The sequence below is a fragment of the Pundamilia nyererei genome, unplaced genomic scaffold, assembly GCF_000239375.1.
Source record: "Pundamilia nyererei isolate P.nyererei 1_Seehausen unplaced genomic scaffold, PunNye1.0 scaffold00064, whole genome shotgun sequence".
NCBI classification, from domain to species: domain Eukaryota; kingdom Metazoa; phylum Chordata; class Actinopteri; order Cichliformes; family Cichlidae; genus Pundamilia; species Pundamilia nyererei.
In genome coordinates, this window is record NW_005187465.1 from 1,164,881 (window position 1) to 1,191,566 (window position 26,686).

Below are 26,686 nucleotides of genomic sequence, written 5' to 3' on the forward strand. Positions count from 1 at the left end.
TATTCAGAACTGTCACCAGTTGCATCACCTGTCTGTATATTTTTGTATTTTTTCACATTGAGAGAACTCTCGGGTCTTGGCCAGAAATGCTGTAAATATGTTGTTGGAGTGCCGTGTGGGTTTAGGTTTTAGCCGTTCACACTGCTGAATTGGTGCAAGTGCAGCATCCATCAGAGCCACAGCCCAGTTTCTAACTGCTCAAACACAGAAACGACACACGCAAGGAGATATCAGCACGTCCACACACATGCATTTAACATTTACACATAGAGAGAACTCACGGAAACTACGACACACCGCGACACATCCATGAATTGAACAATATGTTTTGGGTTTCTTTATTTGAGGGTTCAGTGTATTTCTTAATATCTCTCTCAGCCATCCTTATCATAGTGTGATATTCCTTATAAAGTATATGAATTTTTACAGAAAAGACTGATTACAAAGTTACAACAGAGTCAGCTGATGCAGAAAAATATATTTAACAATGACAGTATCAAGCAAAATAAAATGTTCCAGTTCAGTGAAGCGCTTGTTGTAAATTAGCTATAAAATAATAAAAATTAATTTAAAAAATGCTTTCTGAAAATGGACTCAGCAGCCTTCTTTTTTTCCTTTGTTTGCTTGTTCCTGTTAATAGTTGGACTCCCACCCCAGTTCCACAGGTGAAGAAAATAACAGTCCGGCCAGAGGAGGGCACTCATTCTCCATTTACAGCTGCTTACACAAGCTCCACTCAGATGTATTTGCACAGACTTGCTCTGGCTCTTATTTGCTGGTTGCTTCCCCACCCTGCCTTCACTCATCGGGGGAACCATTTTCTCTTTAGAAAAGCACACAATCATGAGGATCTCTTCTTTTGATCGCATGATATGCTGCAGTGCCTGGGTGTGTGTAGGTAGACATTCAGATTGCGTGTAAGGCCGCTGTGATGCTATATCCCTGTGATTGCTTAACCTCTTTGGATTAGAAACTCGCAAATGCCACGTTTATTTATTACCTGAGCTCGTTCTCTTCATGAACTCTGAATTTATTTCTTATTATGCAGCCACAAATTAACTATCGCCGCTAGAAAGCTTTTAAGCTTACTGACTTGCCAATGGGCAGGTCATTACAAACTCCTGCTGTGCAACCAAGCAACCCAATGAACTTTTGTTTGTGCTTGTGTAAATCCCATTTTCCCTAAGATATCTCAGCTTTGAGCAGAATCAAAACATATCACCTTTGTAGAGCTTAATAAGAGTTACTGAAAGAAGTTAAGTGGTTTAAATTACATTTTATCTTAAACCACTTATTCGGTTCCTGAAATACAGAACATTGTTATTCTATCTGACCCGAGCCCAGTGCCTGATGCATTATAACTACAAGTGACAAACAGAATCAGGCAGAAGGATGAGAGAACATCCATCAAAGACCTTAAACAGGATTCGAGCTGACAAAACGGTGAAGTCTTACAGCCATCAGGTTACTAACATCCACATGATTCTGTTATCCTCCTATCAGTCATCATGTCTACTTCATGTACCAAGGCACGCAATGCATATACCCACAAGCTGGTGTAAGAATGCACAGTTGGACTCTCGAAGAAGCCAGATGCCTGACAGATGGATAGATGCGGGGAGAGAGAAGAGGGGGAAAAAACAACAAAATTAAGTTGCTTACTTCAAAGTTAGAATTTGAAATTTCCTCCTAATTAAGAAACCGACTCTGTGAATAAACTCTCTCTTTAATCATTAAAGTGATTCATGGTTTGCAACCCTGATTCGCAGATGTACAAACACTCCAGTGCATGTATCCCGTCTTACTGCCAGGATGGGAGGGGGGGGGGTTCCTTTTAAACAAAAAAGGGTGCTATGATTTACCAATCACTCGGACCCAAAAGCAGCACAAAGTCAAAGGGAAAACGTCTAAAAGATTTATTGACTGAGAGATGGTGGACTGAGTAGAGGCTGAGGAGTGAGTAGTCTTTAAATGGCGAGCTGGAGAGTAATGCATTGAGCAGCGAGGGAGTGATTGAGCAGGGAGGTGGGCGAAGAGAATGGTTTGGTGGTCATCTGTCTGCAGACAAGCAGATGACAGTGAGCAGACAGGCGATTTGGCACACACAGGAGGCTCAGCGGAGGTGACCGTGCGATCTGCCTCGGAGGAGTACCGAGGGGTTGGTGTGCCGCTGAAGCTGACTGAAAGAGGACGTGCAGGTGTGGCGGCCGCAGGGACCTCGGGCAGGGAAAGGAGTGGCCATGGCCAGGGAAACGCAAACACACAGAGATACACAGAAACACCCACAGAAACAGAAGGGAGAATGCAAGAGAGACAGAAACACAGGGACCAAACCAGATTTCTGGCAGAGCCACAACAGAGGGATGAGGAATGAACGCTTCCAAATGTAATAATTAAATCATGCCAGTTATTAGAATCAAATTTCTCTCCAAATATGAAGAATGTGAAATCTGGTGGAAGGAAATTAATCGTTAGACTGTTTGATCTTATAACTCTGTGCAATGGAGCCTATAGTCATTATGAGTTGCAAGTCTGTCGCGTTCCACCGGCAATTATTCACAGCGGGCTTCAAAATGGGCCGATGAAGGAGCAGTGCCTCTTTTTACCTGTTGCTGTACAGAGCTTCAGTGACATTGCTGGATTTGGATGAAAGAACAGCTGACGTGCGAGTGCTGGAAAGAAGATTCAACTGAGAATATTTTTTTTCCTAGGTATTCAAAGCAACCTCCAAACCTCTGAACTTCTGTACGGGGAAACCGGTGAAGCATTTCAGTACAACACAAGCTATCGCACAATTCAAAGCCAAAAGCCTTCAGTGGACCTGAAGGCCCCCTCCTGTGGTCTTCCTGGAACCTTTACTTTTAGTCCTAACTTCAGCAGGGGTAGCCTTACGAAAACAGTGGGATATTTTCAGTAGACAGGCCCACTTTTTTTCTTCTTCTTTGTTTTTTTTTTTTACAGTTGCATGAGCTGTCAGAAAGGCATGCCTGTATTCGTCTGAACAGCTGTAACTCTTTGGTTAAGCTAATCCTCTTACATCTACATGATAATATAGCAGGCATCCAGGAGTCTTAAAAAAAATTCACCAGGAACAGTCAGCGATAGGCTTGCTTCACCGAGATGCTTCAGTCACACAGCCAAACATACGGCTCTAACAGACGACTGTCAGTATCATTTGTTACCTTAATTACAACACGACAGCGGCAGCCTGAAGTGGAGGATCAAACGCAGAGCCATTCCTCCTCGTTCATATTTCATACCAGCTCGCTGTGTTTGACTGATCCCTTCTTCTCCTCGTTATGCTCTCGCACCCACGAGGCCCCACCTGGTGCCAGCTTAGCTGTTTGTGCAGGATGACTTTGAGTTCATTGCTCAATTGTTCGTGTCTCTATTGTTTATCACGTGCCGTATTAGTAAATCTGGATGATGTCAGTTTGGATGCTTCATTGCTCTTTATCCATGTATCAGACTGTCTGCATGAAAATGAGATGATTCATCCTCAGACTGATGATGGGCAGGGTGTGGTGCAGGATTTTTGCCATTACGATGACACTTTACACCGGTGTGAAAACAGCTGTCATCCCAAATCCCTAGACCAAGATAATAACTCCTCCTGCAGCTAAGTCTAATGGGTTCCTTTGCTTTCCCTGAGTCTTAAGGGCTCATTTAAAACACACATACACACACACACACGCACAGACACACACAGTGCAGTCAAGACAGTGTTTTTTCCTCTTGTTTCTTTTTGTGATAATGATTTGAAATGGATTGTGATTTTACTTCTCTTGAAAAAAGAGGGAAAAAAAACAAACTGAATACCCATGCGCACCCAATTAAAGTGAGGAAGGGCGGTTTGTGAGAAATTTTACCTCGTGCTTATTTAGCCGAAAAACAGCGACGTGGAAAAGATTTTAATTTTGCACCGTGAGGTTTTGCCAACCCGAGAGAACGAAAGCGATTTCAGAGTACAGCCTTGTGGTGTCACTTTTACTAAGCTGCATCTGCAAAAACAGAGCTTAACCAGTGAAAGCTTATAATGTCACCTGAGCCAAATGCACACGTTTCATTTTGTAGTATCAGTGATGAGGTACGATGCCAGAACTAGGATGATGGCCCACAGAAACATGCCAGCATTTGCATTTTTAAATTTCTGCTTAATACCCCCGTTTGCCTACTGAGGAATACACAAAATACCAAATGCACACGTGTACAGCTGGAAAATAATAGATAATGAAAGCATGCAGACATTTTAGGGCATTTGTGGATGGCTCCTGTTCTGTTGCTTCAGAAAAGGAAGAGAAGCAGAGCTGAAAATATCCGATTGTGCAGTGAGTCAAGATAGAAGCTCGTGCGTGGCTCTGCCAGTAGAGCTTGGCTTACAAAATGTTAATGTGCATTTTTACCACTTGTTCCTGATGTGTAAATAGCTCTTTAGCTCATTACATGCTCTGTGTCATTATGTCACTGTGAAAACATTTTAAGACCGTTAGAAGTTCACATCTACTGAATGTCAGGCTGACCGGACTTAGACAAACCTGAGGATGCTAAAGATCAGCTAAAGTTTGATCTGCTATTGACTGCAAGGTGATTTGACATCCTTGGACCATCAAATGATTAGTTAAGTGATCTTGAGCAAAATCCTGAATGCCAGACTTTTAACAAGCCAGGGTTTTGCTACTTTTTTTCCTTCCCAATACTGACATCAGACTGAATCTCATAATTTTAGAGACGTTAAATGTAAAACCACAAAAATAAACTTAGTAAAGGAAAGAAAAAGCAGAGAAAGGGATACTTCAAATCAGCAAATTAAGTCGATTACCTAAGATCCACAGACGGGTCCAGATTCTGGGTCTGAAAGGTGAAGTGCATTTAGTCTGCATTCTTTCTAATGGCCACCAGGGAGTAATCGCTCTCATTTTGTTCTACAAACCTCTATGATCAAATTCTCCGACTTCTCCCTTAGTTTAATACCTCCATAAACATTTACCTGGTGACTTTCTTGTCTCAATTGCTAGTTTGAAGTTCCATCTAATACAGCAAGGTGTCTATTTTGTAAATGATGGTGCTATTTAGAGTAAAAACGTATGATTAAGCCGAGTACGCTTTAGGGTGTGGCTATACTTGTGAGTGACAAGTTGCTACTGGATAAGCAGTGTTTTTGGTTTCTCAGACTTGGCTTCAAAAACCAAGATGTGGGCAGTGTGGCTACATTCATGCTTTATATACAGTCTATGATATCACCAGTGTCAGTGAGGTCAGTGAGATACATCACATGAGCGATGTTTTAAAAACACATATTTCAGTTTTCCACTTTTTTTTTTTGACACATTTTACACAAAAAAGATAGAAAGCGGTCACCTCAAGGCTAATGCTGAGGGAAAAGTCAAAACACCGCTGAGGTCGGTATGATTTTTTGCTTTGTGGCGGTGATTTTTGCAGCTTTACATCCAGTTTTCATTCTAGACCGAAAGGACTAACCAGCTGACAAACTAACAGCTTCGGTGAATTCTCTGTGACCGTGAAGTGTCATTGCTTTGCCAAAGACAGTAAAATGACCTGCTTTGAGTGCGTTTTTACATACAACATCAACACCGTTAGAAGTCTGGCAGGAACGTTTTTATGGCTCCATGACATTTATCCAAGTACTTCTTCTGCTCGCGTCTATGTTTGAATCCTCAAAACAACTAGCTCTACTAGTCTCACAAAGCTCTGCATTTCACAGGTTTTGAACATTTCATGGCAATCACTAAAACAGGGATGACATTCAGGTGTCCTAACTAAGCGGCGTCGACAATAAACGGGGTGTGAAAAAAAACGCGGCTGACAAATAGCTTTGTTTTCTACCTTTAGTGGGTCATTCTGGTCTAAAGGCTCCTCTGGCTCACACTCTGGAGGTCTTAGAAGTTTTAGATTTATATTTTAAAGACAAATTGAACTTCACAAGGACATTTCTCATTTTATGTTTTCCTGTTGAAGCTCCCATTGCATCTTCCTGCTGCAAGAAGAAGAAGAATTTCATGCATTGAATACAGTAAATATGACAGCTTTGATGATATGGACACCCTCAAGCGGCATCTGAATGCATGCTGTCTGGACCCTCTGACCACTTACTGTATATAACAGACAAACAAACAGAAATAAAGTTTGACGCTTAGCCTATAAAATGTGCAAAAGGCTTTGTTAGCAAAAGGCTTTGTTACCGAGTCGGGATGAGTTGTTGACTTTTTGCTTGTACGATATTTGCACTCCAGTGAGATCCACAGAGATGCAGGCAATGCTTTTTCTAACATTTGACCTTTATATTTTCCGAACAACTTTCACAGCAAGTAAACAAATACTACTGTTGTGCACACGATATGTAGAATATAGACCCCTTCTCTTCATCATGTTCACATATAGCTCATTACAGACGTTTGCACATCTTCACAATCCATCCTCTGACATTTGTATACTCAGGTTTTTTGCAGCTGAGACTTGACCTCTGACTCAACTGTCCATTTTTCTTCTTCAGTCTTTCTCTCTGGGACACAGCAGATCCTTAACCTCAGATTTTGGGTGATATACCATGTGCTGTGTTGTCAGTGGGCTGGATCATTTGATGGTTGGAAGTGGATGTACAGTAACCCAGATGTTTTACTTAATTATTCTGCTTTACAGACATTACATCAACAACAACAAAAATGAAACAGCTGACCCCAGGAGAACGGGAATTGCTGGTCTCGCCCTGCCCAAATTAAGCATTGGTCTGGCCTTGTTAGCAAGCTTGAAATGCTAATGTCTGATTTACATTTTGTCACTTAGATTTAAAATATGCATTTTCTCTTGTTTATGCCGCTGTCTTTGCCAGACTTCCCAGAAAAAAAAACAGCCATGAATTAAATAAGAAAATAGGTTGTGCTCAAACACCAGTGCTGTGATTTAGCAATGTTATTAGCTCTCTTGATATCACACTGTGGTCAAAATGACTGAACTTACAGAAGAACGAGCGGATCCGTGGCACATTTCATTACTTAAGTACTGGCACATTTCGTGGAAAGATGCGCTTCAAAATGGACAGAGAGATGGTACAAATTCATGCACCAGATTTCTAATGCTTTTTTTTTTTTTTAAAGAGAACACAACTTCTAATAGCCAAAGGCCATATTGCAAAAAAATTGCATCATGAATCAGGTGAAGTAGTACTGAGCTGATCCATCATCATTTCGTATTCTTTAGCATTTCAGACCTTAGCTCGATTCCATCATACTTACATACATACAGGTTAATATCCCTCCCTGCTCCTTAAAGGCAACAAAGGCTCAAAAATTGTCCTCTCTGTTTTGTCCAAACACACTGATTTCTTATTCATGGGGATTAATTCAAGGAATATTGGCTGGAGTCTGTTGGGCTGGATTATAAGTACCGCCAACTTCCTGCTGATTTTATCTACAGCACAGTTTACAAAAACTGCATGCCAGCGCTTGCAATAGGACGGAATTAATTGTAGTGTTGGAGTCAAGACGCTCATGAAAGTAATCTAAGCGACACCGGAAATCGTGTTACATTATTGTCAAAATAAAAGCATTCCAGAAAAAAAAAACAAGATACCAGCTGAGTGCGAAACTGAGATGCGCAAAGAAATGAAGGGCTTCCTATAGCGCCATGTTTTAAGATATTTTTATTCAACAAATGTGTGAAATTACAAACATGTTATCAAACAGACACCAAATATATTAGTTTGCAAATAGGAATTTATTTGTCAAAACAATGAATGGTAAGTTGTGAATCATGTAAAGGTCATATATTCTCTATTTAGATCTCTTTTTTCCCCAACTTGCTGGTTCATTCGTATAAAATGTTATCGGCCTATATAATTTTATTTTGAAGGTGCTTGCCGGAAATTCCATAACTTTCTTTTGACCTACGCTTTTGACGCTGCTGTTATGGTAACGAGAGTGGGCGGAGCTTGCCCGTGCCATTCGACTCTGGGTTTGATGCGGTGTTGAAGTCCTTGGTGACCAGCTTACAGTAGTCAGAGCCACGAGCGCCCAACTTTTGATATCCAGCGCACATTCAGTTCGCTGACTTACTCAGAATACAAAGTAGACGTTTTCTTCCAGTTTCAGTCAAATTTTTCGAGTAAAACCAGGCCAGCTTAGACCTGTCGCGCAATATATCCCCACCACCTTTCGTTGGTTTTTTTTTCCCCCGCAGCCAAATAGTCTGGTTGCTAAAGGAATTAAAAAAGGAAATTAAATCAGACTTTTTTCCTGGATATTTTTCCCGAACGTGGAGATGTGGAAGAAGGTATGAAGCGACTGCTATGTGAGGACTAAATGTGCATCTAACAGATATGCAGTGAGGTGCCCTGGTTGCAGTCTGCTCGGTCATCGAGCTGAGGGGGGAGAATCTTTCTCTTTTTTAGGGGGAGAAGTCGTGTGGTGCACAAAGAGCTTATTAAGCCGAGCATACAAGTTTTTTTCTTAACCATGCAGCCCGTGTGCTGACAGAGGGCTGAGCCTCACGAGGAGTTGCAGCACCGCGGTTTGTTTCTGCCTGTGTGTGTGTGTGTGTGTGTGTGTGTGTTTTTTTTCTAGACTTTCACCACAACACAAAGTTGGACAAGTTTTGAGCCTGCTTATAAACGCTCACTGTCAACGGAGCCACGCACGGACAGGCGTTAGTCAAAGTGTGCTTTCTCTCTGCGGCACAGTGTTGAGGCTTTTACTGAAGTCCAATTTAAATGCGGACTGGTTTTCGGTCAGTGGGTGCACAGCCGAGCTGCCAGTCGAGTGGCTGCCAGCGCCACTTGGTTTTTAATTCAAGTCGCTTCATTTTTCACCTTCTGGTAACGACACCATGGAGCTGATATACCAGAGCATTGTCCTGCTGGGGTGCATCTTCCTGGACTGGGCTCTTCTGTCGACTGCAGATGAAGGTGAGTGTTTTTTTTTCCTCTTAAACATTTATTTATTTTCATATTATTATTATTATTATTATTTTCTTGACGTGCTGCCCACACTTGTCTGGGTGAGTGAAATGTCCAATTAGCATCACATCCCGTCTCTTACCAGCGGGAAGTGTCGTAAAACCACAATGCATTTTAAAAAGCATGCTGTGCAAAACACCACACAAGTCATTTTTTATCCAAGTAATCGCAGAAAAATCACGGCCACAAGCTCACTGTTACTGATAAATAGCAGTAAGAATGTCACTGTAGACACTGTGTTTGCAAGAAATGGCTTTTTTTCTCCTCCATCTGGCAGTGGATTATTTAATTTGTTTTGACAGAACTGTGTCACCGTGGTGCCAATCAATATTGTTTTTTTTGTTTGTTTTTTTTACAAGCTCCTTGTGGCTTCAGAAAGGCCATTTCTAAGACCAGCTCACTATTGTTTTTTTTCTTCTTTTTTCACTTTCAAGTCATCACAAGGTTCCCACTCTGCTTCCTGGGGGATCATTAACCAGCTTACCTTAAAATCAATACTAAAACATTCAGTGGATAGAGGCTAGTACAGGCGTGGTGTGGTTTTAGTGGGTTAATGTAGAGTGCTTTTAAACTTTTACATTAAGCCCTGGAGGGAAAAAGGAAATCAAAACAAAAAAAAAAACCATCTCACATTTCATATCAAATGTGTAATCTGGATCATAATTTCTATTCAGTTCTGGCAGCAGGCTTGACATTAACAGGCAAATTGTCCTGGATCAGCTTTGTGAACCATGAAGGGGGAGAAACAAGGCAGCCTGAAATTATCTGTCATAATGTTAAAGAAGATGATGGTTTCAAATGGTCTGGTTTTTACAAGGGAGTATAGCTCCACATCATCAGCATAACAACAGGGGCAGTGTCTGGATAATTTGCTTAATGCAAGGGTGGAAGAGTAACTCTGAGTGAGCCACGCTGACAAAAAGCAGAGGAGGCTGAGTGTTTATTTGTTCCTAGTCTTCTGACACGTCTCTGTCTTATTGTGACATTAATAGGGAAGTTTCGGCTACGCGGAGGGTACTGCAAACTGATTTAAGTTTGTTAAGGCTGCTGCCGAAACATCTCTCTGCAAAAGCCATTTATAGAAAATGGTCTTTGGAAATAATAGGCCTGTGTTTACCGAGGATCAAAGGATCACAACTGGGTTTCTTTAAGAGCTGTTGAACTGCAGGGTCTTTAAAAAGTACCTTACTGCTGTGTAGGCTGCTCGCTCCTGTTCACCTGCGAGGACTACGTTTTATTCCACGTTGTGCTTTTTCGTTTTTGGCACTGCTTATAACTTTGCACACAGCACTGTAGTCATATTTGCTCACTGGCTCACAGCTAGTATGTTTATTTCCCTCTCCATCACTTGTTGGCATTAGCTAATCAAGGCGAAATGACATGCAGTCTATATATTAAGTTAAAGAAAAATGCTGGCGTTTCTCTTGTAGTTTCCCAACACGTGCTTCTTCAGGTAGTTTTACTAATTTTACCATTATTCACCCCCCCCCCCGCAAAAAGACCCCAAACAAAACAATAAGGCTATTAAAAAAAAAAGCCCGCTTTTTCCTGGGTATTTCCATTCCAATCGAAAACCGTTCTAAACAGGAACTCCATGTACATGCATGACTTCACATATACAGTGCTGTGAACACAAGTCTGTCAGCTGCATCTGGTTTGAGGCCTCAACCCTCCCTTCTTACTGAGGCTTCCAGTTTGGCTTCATGCTGTACATACACATGGATGTGGCGTACATGACATGGCCCGCAGTTTTATTAAAGGGCTTTTAAGGATTGGATTTGCCACTTGTGCACGCACACCCGTCACATGTAGAAGTTAAATTACTGCAGCTACCGAGAGCCTGAATTCTTGCGGGGAAAACTTTGTTGACTTTGTATTTTGAGAGCGTAGTATGGGATTTTCCCAGACACTTAATTTTGGTCAGTTTTCTGGGAGTTTGGAATTTGGCCGTTAGAGGAGCTGGAGATTCTCCTCCAGCTGGAGCAGCAGGTTTTTTGCAGCTGAGACTTGACCTCTGACTCAACTGTCCATTTTTCTTCTTCAGTCTTTCTCTCTGGGACACAGCAGATCCTTAACCTCAGGCACTGTGTGGGAGGTGACGTCCCACATGTTTTTGGTGTCAGAGTTATTGAGCATCTCCTGAATAGCTTGTCAACTCGTCTCCGCTTGACCTTTTCTGCGTATTTGCAAAGATGCTGGTTCCAAACAGGTGCGGCGCAGACAGTGGCGGTGAAGAACTGGCGTGTAGACGGGAGCCGAGGCCTCGTAGCACCTTGTCGGCCGGCTCTAGAACATCTGTGTCTTGCCAAGTGTGAACAAGATGTCTGGTTTTTCGTGTCTTGGGTAATGGCCCACTCCTCAGCCGGCACACTCTGGATCACTCCCCCCCCTTGTTCTCCACCTAGTAGGGAATTCTGTAATGAACTGATGGGAGGGCAGATGAAGCTCACAGCTGCCAAATCTCTCCTCCTTTTCCAACTAAAGGATAAATGACTCATTTACACACACCACTTGGTTGTTCAGAGCATGGATCTCTCTTTCCTCTGTCTTTGTGAAGATTAAAACACAGACCTTTTGATCAGATAATTAGTTTGGCTGCAAATTAATACCACTCTTTTTTTTTTGGTTGAAATCTGCAGCGAGGATGAACACATACAGGCACACCAGACAACATTTTTGTCTGCCTTCCACAGAAAACACATAATTTACAGAAAATTATAACCACGGGTTTAAAGTATTAACCGCTATTAATAATTCCCACTTATGTACTACAATTTTAAAACATATTTGACTTCATAAATGTAAGCCATAATGACTCCTTATCCTCCCACACGCACACTCAACCTAGAAAGTGCTCATTTTGTTTCTCTCCCAGCCCCTTTATATCTTTCATGTACAATTTCTCTTTCTCAGCAATGCCAAGATGCAGCCGGTGACAGAACCACTGCAGTCTTTTCCACCTGTTCGGGTCCAGAGCTTTAATGATATGCCAACACTTATCACTTATCAGTTATCTCTTCCATCTTGCAATATGCGATGTGGCTTGAAGCCATTTTTGAGTGCTAGTGCACCTCTGTCACCCCTGTGATCATCTAAGAGGCTAGACGTAAATTCTTGATATGAGTAAATGCACTTAGTTGCAGCAGATTTAAGCCAAATTTCATAAAATTGGGGAAAATGGATTAATGTATGTGTGTTTTGTTGTTGTTTTTTTCTCTATCCATTATTACACCACTGCAATTCTCCAGCGGGGTGCCATTAAACTGTAATTAAGTAATTAAAGAATGACTTCAGCTAAAAACAAATGAAAACAGTGTGGAAAGCGTGATGGGGAGAGGAAATGGCGTTTATGTTGATTTCATGTATTAATTTGAGGAAGGTTGTGCTCATTGGTCCACACTGATCACTTTACTGGTTCTCTTCTATCCAGAACAACTTGTGCTTTTCTTTCTTATCAATACATCAACTTTCCGCGTTAGCCAAGTGTTATTTTTTGTAATCATTTCTACGATTCACCTTCTTTTAATCAAAGTCAACTGCACGTAGATTTAATTGGTAGTGGAGAAATGGCTCACTTGATGACTAAATGTCTCTTGAACTTGACGTAAACAGTTTTGAAATCCATGTCCATCTCTCTTGAACGGGAATGGGAAGTACATGTGCAATATGGATTTTTTTTTTTTTTTTTTTTTTTTACTGCAGCTGTTACTTCCTTATAATTTACAAGTCATCTTTTCACATAATGCACAACAAGAGAGTGCAGCTGCCAGAGTAATATATTTGGCTCAGGCCTGGCTTGTTGGGTTGAAAAATACAGACAGCACTTTTTTAGCTTCTGGCGATGGAGCGAGGAGGGGGAAGTGTCATCCTGTCTCTTTAGCGGTTTCTTCCATATCACTTTCTCAAACCACGGCTACCCTAATGCCAAAGCAGGTGATGGTAACATCTTTTTGTGTGGCACCTGAAAAGATGCACCATCCACTGTCTATTCCAAACAATGAGTTTGCACAGCTACAGGTTGGTGCCTTGGAGGCAAAGCAGTTAGTAATGAAGCCACTTTTAAAATAGTCAACTGCGTCAAAACGTATTGTGATACTTTGTCTGCAGGTAGGCATCTTTATCAACAGAAGCGCCAAGATTTTTCACTAACGAAGTTAATGAAGCTCCTGTTCTATTTTGGTGCAGATGCTTAATTAATGTGATTAGCAGCACCTGTGTTTACCTACTATTTCCTGTCCACATGGCAAATTTTTGCTGAGTAGTAAAGGCACTGAAATTCTGGCATATTGTTAATTATTTCTGAAAAACTAATATAAAATTATTAAACCATCTGTTGAGACTATATCTATTTTTCCTTATAAAATAAGCTAACCCCATCAGCTGACAGTGGTGCAGCTCTAGCTGACAAGTGGTGCATCTCCAAAGTGTTTTGGGTGAAAGTCACATGGACTTTCACCCAAAACCCAACGCCCATCATCGGTTTATTCTTTCTCCTCCTAGCTCGTCCAAGGCACAACTGCTGTGATGAATAGCGTAATGCCGCTCAGTCTAATCGAAACCCCAGTGTCTCAAATGGAGAAAGGATGTTTTTTCTATTTTTTTTTATCCGAGAGGCCTTACTTGAGCCTCAATCCTTTCTTTCACAGACATGTATCCTTTTCTTTTGCTACTCCTTCCACATCCTCTGTCTCCTTGATGTTTGACTGGTGCTATGCTGTTTTCTCTTGCTGACTGTCTCCCCTGCCGTGGAAATGTGGATCGTTTCCCAGAAATCCTTTTAAATGGAACCGATTTTTATAAGAAAGGGATTTGCATTTAAAGCAACCTCCCCCCTCTCTGAAAGCCTGTAGCCCATCATCCTCAGTACCTCAATCCGATGATTAGCTTCCTCAAGAGTTAAACAGGCATCTGAGTGCCACAAGTACTCTCAGTCCGTGTCTCTCTCGTTCCCTTTCTCCCCTCCTCCTCTTCAGAGAGGGATACATATGGCAGCTGGGAGTTGCAGGTGGATGATAGTTTAGCTTGGTGAGAGGATACACCCCCAGCCCATACATCCATGTCAGGCATTCACTTTGGAGAGCCAGTCTGTCCTCCACCCACACGCTACTCTCTGAGAGTGGGACACAATGGGGACAGGCTGCAGCGGAGAGGGAATGAGGCCACAGCCTATCAGCCATAAGCACCAAGGAGAATGGCACTTTTAGAGGGATGGGGGTTCTCTTTGAAGTGAGTCAAGGAGAGATGGGCAGACCGGCATGAGTCAACGAAATGGAAAGAGCAAGTGCAGTGAGGGCAAGGAGGGTGCAAGTATGTGCACGTCTGCACAGCATATAATGAGCAAAGTTAGGTATACTGCCTATTTGCATTCTTTAATCACACACCTAGGGCCAGATATGAGAGATATATGCAATGGGCTAAATATGTGATTATAATAAAGGGATTAAGAAGGCCTTTAATTAGAAGACAACAACAGAGAAGGAGCTATTTATCTCGGGTCCATCTTTCTCATTTATCTTGCACACTAATCACAGTTCTCATTTGAGGCACACCGAGTATTGTGTTGGAAATAAATCCTTTGTGAAACGTTTCTTCATGCCATTGTTGCACGATACCTTATGATGTTTTTGTCGCTACATTCGAAAATAGAATGAAGTCTTAACGGGGAAGAAGCAACATGAGGCCAGCGAGACATCTGAGGCTGGATGTGCAAGAATTGATTAAAAAAGGCAACCTTGATTTAACAACAAAAAAAATTTCTCTGCTTGAAGCACGCTCCATCAGTAGACTTGATTCGATTCGTGTCTGGGATATTTTTCCTCACTGCGTCAGAGGTTGACCTACATCTTCCGTTTGGCCGTTTTGAGTTAAAATGCAACTCATTTGGTTCGACATCAACCTGGAGAGCACGTGCATATTTGATCCTACCTTCATGCATATGTACACATCTTGAGCGTGTCTCCCAGGTACTGCTTTCATATACCACTCTGAACCAAGTGGGCTCTGCTATATACGGCATAACATAGAAGCACTGCCGTGTAGCTGCCCTCCTACAGTTCTCACACAGCTTAAAGCTTTAAGAGAATGTCATGCTCCAAAATAGAGAGGGTCAAGAAGCATTAAACACCTTTCTTTTTTTTTTTGCAGCGTGGTATCTTAGTATCTAAATTTCTGTGGATTTGCCACACATGAAAAAGTTCTTTACCTTCTTGTCTTCCTTCATATCCACAAATAGCTGCTCAATCCCATCCAATCATTGCGCTGTTAAACTTTGTCCTTTTTTCTGTCATTGGACAAAAGCGTGGTTTAGCAATTCAAACAGTTTGCAAACTACTGAATCCGCCTCCTAATGAAACCATAATGTAGCTGGCTGAGGAGGCAAAATAATGCTCTTTGTACTCGAGCAAATAGCTCCACATCCGAAGATGAGTTTATCTTTATTCCAGATATATCGGTCACCGCCACACAAGCAGCCAATTGCAGCCTCGTAGCGGCAATTCGTGGCTCAATGGAAGAGAATTAACTCTCAGTTGGGTCTGTTGTTGGTTGAATGTGGGAAAAGTGTGATGTGTCAGAATAAAAGGGAAAATTCTCGCCGAGAGTCTGTTCTCTTGTATCTTTACTTAGATGTGTCAATCCTTAGATGGTTTATTTAGCTGGAGTCTGCACTGTTAGCTTCAAGCTGTCCACCTCCCACAGCAGATTAGTCACTGGGAGCTGTGAGAGTGAGTGTGTGTGTGTGTGTGTGTGTGCATGCATTTTCTTCTGCAATTTCTTCCCCCCAAAAATGAATTGGAGATTCTGCTTTAGTCGAGGCTTTGATAAAAACTCAGTTGTAAGTACAGCAGCAGACATTTTTGGGGCTCGTAGCGAGGTCGTTAGATGCATCACAGCAGTCGATGGCTCTATGTGGGTTTTTAATCTTTTCATCTAGAAAGATTTGAAATAATATAGGTCACCTGTTATATATTATTTTATAAAAGTAAAGATTTGCATGTCTTTTCTCTCCTTTATATATATTTTGCAGCTTCCAAAGCTGTAGTGCATCAATCTTTGTGAATGAAATAGTTTGGGTGTTTTTTTGTTTTTTGTTTTTTTTTGTAGTCACGACTAAATGGCACAAAGCTCCAATCATGCTAATAATTAATCTATAGTTATCTAGCTTGCAAACTAGCTTGTCTAATTATTAAAAGACTAAGCCAGCACGGGGGTGGAAGAGTATCCTGCTGGTTAGGAAGATCATCCCAGATTTCGGCGCTGTGTGACTCCAAAGTATCCACTCTGCGGGGGTGCCAGCCTGTTACTGACCCAGACATCAGCCTTCCTGACAGGAGAACAAAAGTATGAATATCCTCTTAAGACACCGAGAAAGTGTTTGAAAACAAGAATGCAATTTGCACCTTCCCCTTTTGCTTTTGTCAGCTCTGGACTTTCAGTTTACGTTCTTCAAACTTTTAAGATGCTGACCTAAATTGAGGCTTGCGGGCATTTGAGAGCAGTGTTGACCACAGCGTAATGGTGTATGGAGGGTCAGTTATAGGGCAATGAAGTGTCTTTATAAACTGGTCACACCTGAATTTGGACTATGAATATCTTCTGCTCTGGTTAAATAAGCAAATTAATTGCGTGCTGTAGGCCAAATGTTTATGCATGTTTGTAGAGGTATTTTCCTTCTTTGCTGTGATCAGTGTTGGAGTCGTTACTCAAAACGGCAATTATTACACATATTACACTGAACACTTTTAAGAAAAGTAATGCAGTATGTTACCTAATTACCCCTGGGAAAAATTAATTTGTTATACTATTCGTTACATTACCTACTCGTTACGCTGTAAAATAGCTGAAACACACAGTCTCATAATCACCGTTTAACAATATAAACCTCAGGCTACAACCCCACACACCAACACAAATCCCTAATGAGGACACACATCTCTAAGTTCTTTCTCTTAGTAGAATACAAAGCTGACAACACAACCAAGGGTGGTTACAACCTGACTGCTCATCTGTTTGTTACCTGTTGAAATTCTGTATCTCAAAAGACAGAACTTCAGTGCTGATCCCAGCAGGCAGCATTCACTCAGCTTTCACTGTGGGTTCTTGACTATCTAATCCACACTCTAGATTGCATTGCTATTTTCCTCCTCTGACACTCGAACTGAAATCAGCTGATTGTAGTGCAAATGCAAGACCCGGGATCAATAGGCAGGCAGACTAACAACTCCAAAGAATTGGACTACTTGGAAACAGTTTTCTTCAAGAACCGGTTCTCGATTCCCATCTCTCATCCAGGGTGATTTTTTTCTGATGTATAACAAACTGAAAATTTGTGACATTTGTCTTTTTGCAGTCAAACGTGCAATTGTGGCAGTTTCTTCTACCAACTCTATCACAGGATTCAAGACCATTTTATACCCAAAGTCAATGTTAGATTGATGTTGTGGATAGACGTGATTTTTGCACGATTTTTTTTTAATCTGCTGCTTTGTGCCGCTGCTGCAGCAGCTGGGTTGGAGACACATGTATGATGGTGTCAGTCATAGTGATATGTCAGCAGAGAAGCTCAAAGATTTACGGATTACACCGAGGGAGATATTGCGACAGTTTGAAAAGATTCAACTTTGTGGAAAAAACTTTGAAAAAACACTGTAAACATCATATTTAAATGGATGATTTTTCATTTAGGCAGTTTCTGTATATCTCTGTACTCCAGCAAATATCAGCCTTTGTATCAAAGAAAAACTTTTTATCTAAGGCACAGCTGTGCAGGCTTCCATAACAGAAAATGGTATTGTAAAAGTCTCAAGCACTAAAATGCACCATCTAGTAAATGTCTGTTTTGTAAGATGCTTTGCTTTCACATCAAAATCCTTGATAATGAGTGATAGTCTTTCAAGATCAGAAGCTTGAACTGAAAGATTAAAAGGTGTAGCACCCTCGCAAAAACATACCATGGAGTATTAGGGCCACCATTTGTGCAGTATTAGGGAACAAGTTTTGTTCATTTTGAAAAAGTTTCCAAGTGCAAATTTCAACAACAAAATACTATTTATAGAATAAAGAAAAAATTAAGTCAACTCCTTTAAGATGAATTTATGGCCCAGGTTAGCTAATGTGTTTGCTGTCCAGGGATAGCGGGTCTGTGTCCAGAGAGCCTTGTTGCTAGTTTGGGGCAGTGTACAAAGTATGTGGCCACTACTGCTTGTACTGTTGTTGGTCCTTCAACAAGCCAAAGAAATCAGCAAATATATAACATACTAGAAGCTGGAGCGAAACAAGTGGTAAAAAACAATGAAACATGTCCACTACAGTCCCCGTCTGTGCTTTCCATGCTTTATTTTTATATTTGAAGTTGTTGGGTTTTTTTTTTTCTTTTCATTGCTCTTCCATTCCCGGTGAACTCCGATGTCATTCGTTTCCCTATTCCGGATCACTTGTCAACCAGTCAGCATTTGACAAATGCATACTTCATCTGCTTTCAGCAATGCAAGGTTTTGGAGAACAGTACAGGAGCATGTAATGTGGCTCTAAAAGGAAGGCGTTACTTGTCCTATCATATTTGCATTTGGTGCCTGCTTCCAAGTTAATTTGTTTTTTTAATTCAGTTAACTTTCAGTAACTATCCTGTGTAAATAATGTTACATTTAAAAAAAAAATCAATACTTATAACCCTAATTTCAAGGAGCCTTCCTTCTCTTATCTCTGTGAGTAACAACAGGGAGCGTTCATAAAGAGAAACTAGATCAACATTTTGATGCATTTCTACATCAAAATGTAGGACCATGGCCACCTTTAATTGTCTTTTGAGATACAGAATTTAAGTTAAATTGCATAATATAGGCGATTTGAGGGAAAAGAGAATATGAGTATAAATAAGAGAAGACGAATGAAACGGGAGAATCAAGAAATCAGTCAGCTGACAGGATATACGTTGCAGGTATTTTTTCTGAATTATTTGTCTCTTTTTTAAGCAAAAGTGTCCAACCATGGAGCACTTTGCTTTTTTTTTTTTTTTTCCCTATGATACTTTAAAAGCAAACAGATTAATTTTAAAGAGTGCATTAATCCATTAATCACCACTAGTGGTGGGGTTTCGTAATTATGGTCTCCAGATTTCAGTAAAAATGATGCATGATCTGTTCTGCCTCGAAAGTCAACACAATCAGCCAGCACCAGTAATTTGTCTTCTTAGTATTTTGGGCCTCATCAAGTTATGTGTCTGTCTTTCTAATTTTATACGTTGTACAGTATCCAAAAGCAGAATGGCTTGTGGAATAGCAGAGGTTTTGAGAATTGCACTCTACCCTGCAAAATAAAAAAAAGTCTCATCAAGAAAATCTTTTTAAGTTTTCCTTTGTAATTCATTCTTTCTTTTATAGGATTCTGGATCAGGAGGCCACTAGGGAGCTGGTGCAGCCCGCAACAATGTTCTCAAAAAGCCTTTCAGTTTTTCTCAGACTTGGGTTATTTTTGAAGAAGACTTGAGAAACTGTTGCCCATAATTGGAAGTAGCAGGAGGTGAATTCTCACAGTGGCAGATCAATATGCCAAAGAATGTGAAATATGCAGCAAGGCAATTTAACCAATCATGCTTTATAGAAATGAGTGCAGGGCCTTACGTGTTTAAAACCTGAAGTTTTTAAATGTGTCTGCTTGGAATTTAATTTGGAATGATTAACAATTTGGGCAGAAAGAAGGACGATCAATTCCTTTTGCCGCTTCTTGCCAATATTAGCCAGTTGCTCGTGTTTGCGGAAGTCCATTGGCAGGTACTTTATTATAGAAGTACTCATAGATGTCAAATCTCCTTAAGTGATTTTTTTTTTCTTCTAGTTTACCTGCTTTGGGAATATACCTCACAGCTATGTGTATTTTTGTGTGTTTGAGATAAAAAAGGACTGTTTGAGTCTGAGTTGCACAAGTGCTGTTCAGCAGTTGACACCACAGGTCAAGACTCATTATTCGTAGGTGGCAATATAAAAAAGCCACGGAGGCAAGCTGATGTCTCATATCCTCTTAACCTTAACCTCTCATTTTATGCCGTGGCTAAAACTTTTTCATACAATTGAGATTAGAGGTAAATATTCGCTGCGCGCTGACATGACTTGAATAAGTTAACAGTTTTTCTTTTCACTTAAACGCAGTTAATTAAGAGTGAATTGCAGTGCATTACAGGTGCACCCTTTGAATTCTTTTACCTTCTTATAAATCAATATTTGTTTTGTGTTTCAGAACCAACACTTTCTGGTGCGACATACAATAAAAGCTACTTTCCCTTATTCACAAAGGGTCACCACAGAGGGTAGCTCTGCATGTTTGAGTTGGTGTATTTTTATGCCAGATGCCCTTCCTGGCGCAATCTCAAAGGGATTCGTGTCTCCTCCTGGGATCAAACCAGGTATCTTTCGCTCGATAGGCGAATGTGTAAACCCTTTACGCTATAAACGTTTTACTTTAAAAGGTGAATTATCCAGGGATTAGGGCATACCTTCAGCAATGCAAGCAGTTTTAGTGTTGTAGTGAATTTATTAATAGCTAAGGAAGAGAGGGCGATCTTTCATACCGGTTCTCCAGCGTGAACTCGAAGATTCGCTGGGGAAATACACCTTCACTTGGAAATGATTAACATAATGATTCTGTCGAGCAAATCTCAGGTGACCGTGTAAGCCGGAGCCAAAACATTCAGAGGGCAGGTATTGTAGACCTGGTCTTAAATCCACAGAGCTTTGGGGTCAGTGGGTTTAATTCGGAGCACCGTTGATCTCTCTCCCAGCTTCTTTTGGTTTCTGTCCAGATTGAAGCTTCCTCCTTAACTAGGTCACATCCTGTCCTGGGACAGAAACCAACCACAACACTTATTGATATGCGTCCCTGCGGGCAAAAAAGAGAAAAGGTGTCGAGCATTAACACCTTCCCCAGCTCTTTCATCTTACTGCTCCTGTGAGGCTTACTTATAGTACCTGGGCTCATCCACATGTGCCTCGAGGGGAGGGGGTCTTTGTTATACAGTAGGTGGGGAGTGAAACTGTATCCTGCCCGGCTGCTGTTCACGTGAATGATGTATGCATTGGCGGCACCAGACCAGGAGACAGGAAAAGGACAGGAACTACAGGAAGCTGGTGTCTAATCCCAGTAGACACAACTTTGTCAAAGACACACAAACACGCTTTATACACATACATTCATTTCATCACTCGCTAAGCATTCATTTTCACGTGCACTCGCCGTACAACAATAAACTGTTGAAATGTGACGGAAAATCCCCTCTTCCTTCTTTTCCGTGTCTTCATTTGCACTGTGAGATAAGCTTGGTGTACCAAAAATGATCATTCTAGCATACTGTCAGTAAAGCCTGGAACACAGTCACTTCTACCTCCTTAGCTTAGCTAATCATACAGACATGACAGCGCTATCAATATTCTCATCTAAAGCTGGCTTATTGGTTGGTAAGCTTCAGAATCTCTCTCTTTAACACCTTGCAGCCCATTACCCACGATCCTTCATTCCTCCCACTCAGCGCCGTGTTTGGCCAGCTGAGTAGAGGTGACAGAGGAGCTGGGCATTGTACTCCTCAGTCTCTGCATTTGTAACTTCACAATATGTGACACTTCTCATGTGACCAACCCAATGCAACAATCTCTGTGTCCCCAGAGAGCCTGTCTGAAAATGTGCACCATTATCGCATCTTTAAACAGTATTGCATCTCTGTCAGCCATTCTCTGTGGCGACTTTTTACTCTAAGCTGCTGCTGTGGACAATTGTAACCCATCACTCCAGCCTTAATTCCTGGCAGGAAAGCAAAACGCTGAATGTTTAAATGTGAAGCGTGTAGCTTTCAGATGGCTCCGGGGCAACAATCATGTCTGATTTCAGGATATTGGCTTTGTAAAATTACATGTGCCAGCAGTGTCCCCTGATAAACAGAAGATTCTCAGTTATAGCCAGAGGACAGAAAAACTCCTATCAGGAATCTACTTTGCTGCCACCGAGAAACAGAACGACCCTTCATATCAAACAAAGAAGACAGCAGATTATATTCCAAAACTATCAAATAAGTAGTATCCAAGTGCTTTCCTTTATTTAGCTGTTTATTAATTATTCAATTTGTGTATTGATTAGAATACTTGGGAGGGAAGGAGACCTGAAAAATGGTATCATATGTTCAGTTGATGTGATATAAAAAGGATAATGTGTTCAAATAAATTGTCAAGATGACATCAAGATGTTAGCGTGTTAGCTGGACAGGCTAAATATTCAGAGCAAGTTGCTGTGGAATGGAAAATACATTGAGCCCATCCACTTTTTATACATTCGTCATCTGTGAATCCCAAATTTTCCCCTTCTCACATTCCTCTTTTTCATTATCCCTGCTCTTCTCCTTTGTTTCAATTTCGCCAGGTGTACAAGGGTAATTGGCTCTCTGTTTCTTTAATTAAAATGAGGTCTAATTGTAGCTGAAGCAGGGCAAATGTTCTTAGGCCTATAATTTCCCTATCACACTCCAGAGCCACAGAGAGAGTGGAAAATAGGCAGCAAACGGGCATGCAGGGAAGGAATGAACATACAAGTTAAGGATAGAGAATGAAGCAGTTGGGGTGGGGGGGGTCATTTATAATGGCTCCAGATCTTGAATATGAAGGCAGTTTGAAACCTGAACACGGCTCGATATAGAACATGGGGGTGAGGTGTTTTCTGTACATGCCCCAATTTTAAAAAATGAAGGGTCAGGTTTTACATTTCAAAAGAAAAGCATGCACAACACTCCCTGTTGTTGTCTTGCTTTGACATAGAACAGTTAAACCCATTTGCTTTTGTTTCCACAATATTTTTTTTTTACTTTTTGCATTAACAATATTTAACATGTTGATACTGTGTTTTTTCTGTAATTGTTAGTCGAAGGCTAAGGCCTAATCATCTCGCCACCACCCGTATCAGTTTAGACTTCTCCGGTGTCTAGTATTGCGTACAGTTGTCCTGTAATTACTGTACAGTTGTTTGTTTTGGATGTTAAAATTCATCCAGATGACGAATTTTCATTGTTCCTACATTTTTCGAGCACTGGGGGCAATTTTCCGGCGGTGGGTGGTCGCCGCTGCTGAAAGAATGCAGGGGAAAAGCCAGCTTCCTCTAACAGGGCTTAAGACTGTATCTACTTCAGCGAAAGGCAAGGCCATGCAAGCACATAATAGGAGCGCTCACCATCTCATAGAAACACTCACGCTCACGCATCCTGTCTCATAAACCTTAATGATAGAGCAGTGATAAACAGTGATTACCATGCCTGGGGGGGTGGGGGTGGGGATTTCATCTCTACTCCTTCAGAAAAAAAAGAAAAGAAAAATAATTATAAACACAGAGGCAGGTGTGTATATGAAATGTGGAGATGTGGAAATATGTATAGCCTTTGTGGTAAGGGTGTTTTTTAGATTATGCTGGAGTGAACTCAGGGTAGACTAAATGTGGGGAAATCACCACTCTGAACTTTGTCATCCAATTATCCTCCTCATCCACCTATTCCCTCTTTTTTCCCCCCCTCTCTGCTCTCTGCAGGCTTTCCTTTCTTTTCCTTTGTCACCTTAGATTGTTGTTAGAAAGCTGGTGGGCTTCTGTGGTTTTGAAGTGGAAATGGCTGAGAAGCACGGTTGTGTTTCTTCAGCTTTCAAAGAGTGTAAAATTGTGAGATTATAAAAAAGCGAAATGGGGTATGAGAAAGGAGGACTTAATGACAAAAGCGGACCCGTTATGCTCATTTACAGCTCGCTCTTTTCACTTTTGGGCTCTACTAGAATAGCTTTGACTTATTGACAGCCTCCTTTAATCCAACTTTTTTTCTGATTGGTTGCACCTAGCAAACAGAAGGTTTGAAGACCAGGTGGGTGGAGCCGAACCCAAACTCAGAGCTGTGTGTTTTGACCATATTAAGGATGTCCCCTCTCCATGACATTATACGGAGCCAAGATAAGGGAAAAAAGCTCAGGATTTACCTGAGCATTAAGTTCAAAGGGATTATTTGCACATATGTTGAACTTACTATTTAAAACATTATAGTTCCATACTAAAGCCACGTCCCTTTTTCTTCTCAATATGATGCATGACCTGTTGCATATGCAGTGCTGATGACAAGTGATGCCATGTCCTTGCTTTTATATGGTGGACGGCAGTAAAAAAGATTTGACTAATTTGTGTGTACAGCAGGGAGAGTGCTGCGGCGAGAGTGGGATCGAGAAGAGTGAAAATTCTGTGTTTGAGTGTGTGTGTTGGCCACAGAGAAAATGTATTAAATTAGCTGGAGAGAGAATGTGAGCGGTGGTGGGCGTGATTGAGTGATCAGTGAAATCATTATGGGAAAAAACAAAGAAACAAAGAGTGACCTGTTATGGATGAAACAGTTTATTTTTATTTCATAATAGTATTGTTATTGTGTTACTCATTTATTGTAAGTTGTGTTTGGTGTTGCGGATATGCGTGTTTAGAATAGGTTTATTTAAAGGTAAATTATATAAGATTATTAGTTTAAAAATAATTGAGCACTGAGATTTAAGAACTTAATTACAGTATAGATAATGTATATAATTTGCTTGCTTTATGCATCCTCTCACAGAGTGACTGTGTCGTGTCTTCAGCTCAAACTTCACTGGGTGTTTTAGCCCTTAACCATGAGTAAACAGAGGTTGTGGCTAAATCACTGCCCACCAGCTCCAGGCTTCTAACCCCCCTCCTCCCTTTTATACCCGAGCCAACAAGAGGCTCTTTCTGCTGCTTCCCCAGTCCTGTGCACAGCTGTTTTCCTGCTTGTTCCCTGAAACTCCAACTGTAGTGTGCGACTGTGCTGGGAAACCTCTACACTCCACTTTTACAGGAAACAGCCATACTTAACACCTTTTCTCTCCACACTCCTGGATGAGGTTATGGTATTTTAGATTTGTCCTTTTTGTGAGACTCATCACAGCCGTTTTCCCATGGCCGCAGTGGTATTTGACTTCTGGTGCCGTCTCCGCCGGTGTTGTTTGTGCAATTCTTCTCATTAGTCGTATTTCAGTCCTGCCCATTACCATTGTGTCTCACCTTTCAAGCTTCTTGTCCTCTCCCACTTTCAGGAGACTCTGGGGGTATTATTCTGTTTTGTAATCGGTAACATGTTGCGGTGCCCTCTTGCACATAGTGTACATCAGGTTTCTAGCCTTAATCACCCATGCCAGACTTTTCAGCTGTCTTTCACTCGTCTTTCCAGCATCACCAATCAAAATCATTCTTGTTTGCCATCCAGTCTCTTCCTGGATGTCACTGGTTACCAGAGTTTACTTGCTGAATGGGATGCCACAACTGCAGATACTCTATAGGGTAACAGTGACTTTCCACCTGGATCTGCTGTGTAGAGCAGCTTTGACGTATTGATAGCTCCCCTTTTAACTTTCTTCTGATTGGCTTCACCTGGCAAACAGAAGGTTTAAAAAGCAAGTGGGTGGTGCTTCTGTAACTAATCTCTACTCTGTGTGTCTCTCTGTGTCACTACATAGTCAGAGAAAGAAGTAGGACTTCTCAGAGATAATTTTTTTCTTTTATAAAGATAACAATGCCGATCTGATTAACAGTCACTGCACTTATGCTTTCTCACACCCTGCTTATAACGCCCCTCCCCTGCCCAATGGCATCAGGCAAGGCAGACGAGTGGAGACTGTGTAGCTTCTCTGGCAGATCACCATATAGGTTAGTTGTATGATGATTCCTATTCTCTAGCACCAAACAGGTTGAACTTAAACACTGGTTGTTTAAAATTAAAGAAAAGATTTAGCACAACCTAGCATTTGGACACCAAGTGTTACTGAATAGCTGCAACCCCTTTATACAGTAAGGTATTCTAAATATTGCTCTCTTAATAATATAATCGCAATCACCGCCCAATTAAAGTGTTAAGGTCATCTATTCAACTGCTTGTTAATGCAAATATGTAATCATCCAGTCTAATGACTGCATATTTATGCATTTAGGTATGTAGACGTGGTCCAGAGAACCTGCTGAAGTTCAAACTGAGCATTTAAATTGGGAAAGAAGATGATTTAACTCACTTTGAATGTGGCCATGGTTTTTTGCTGCAAGATTCGCTGGTCTGCGTATTTTAGAAACTGCTGTTCTACTGGGATTTTCCTGCACATCTCTAGGGTTTACAGTGAACGGTCAGAAAAAGAAGAAAATATCCAGTGAGCAGCATTTCCCGTGGGTGAAAATGTTAGAGGTCAGAGGAGAATGGCCACGCTGCTTCCAGCTGATAGAAAGGCGACAGTAACTCAAATAATCACTCGGTACAACCAAGGAATACAGAAGAGCATCTCTGAAGGCATTGAACATGGAATCAGATGGGTACCATTCCTGTTAGCTAAGAGCAGAAAAGTGAGAATACATTTCACACAAACTCACCAGAGTTGAACAATGAAGACTGGAAAAACAATGCCCAATCTAATGAGTGTCCATTTCTGCTGCAATGATCAGACGCTAGGGTGTGGGGGATATTTTCTTAGCATACTTGGGGCACCTTAGTATCAGTTGGGTATTGTTCAAATCCCACAGCCAACCTGAGTGTTTATGACCACAGTGTACCATCTTCTGATGACTGCTTCGAGCAGGATAATGACAAAGCGATCATCAAGGGCGATCGTGGCTCAAAGAGTTGGCAGTTCGTCTCGTAACCGGAAGGTTGCCGGTTCGAGCCCCGGCTCGGACAGT

The 26,686-nt window shown here is 41.3% G+C and overlaps 1 protein-coding gene across 1 annotated transcript in view; it reads left to right on the forward strand.

Moving 5' to 3' along the window:
• The first annotated feature begins 7,963 nt into the window (after positions 1-7,963).
• The window catches only part of ephb4a (eph receptor B4a), a 39,616-nt gene continuing 20,893 nt past the window's right edge, over positions 7,964-26,686 (forward strand). The window contains exon 1 of the mRNA XM_005735448.1: positions 7,964-8,917. Coding sequence (XP_005735505.1) covers positions 8,839-8,917 — 79 coding nt within the window. The 5' untranslated portion in view covers positions 7,964-8,838. The remainder of the gene's footprint in view (positions 8,918-26,686) is intronic.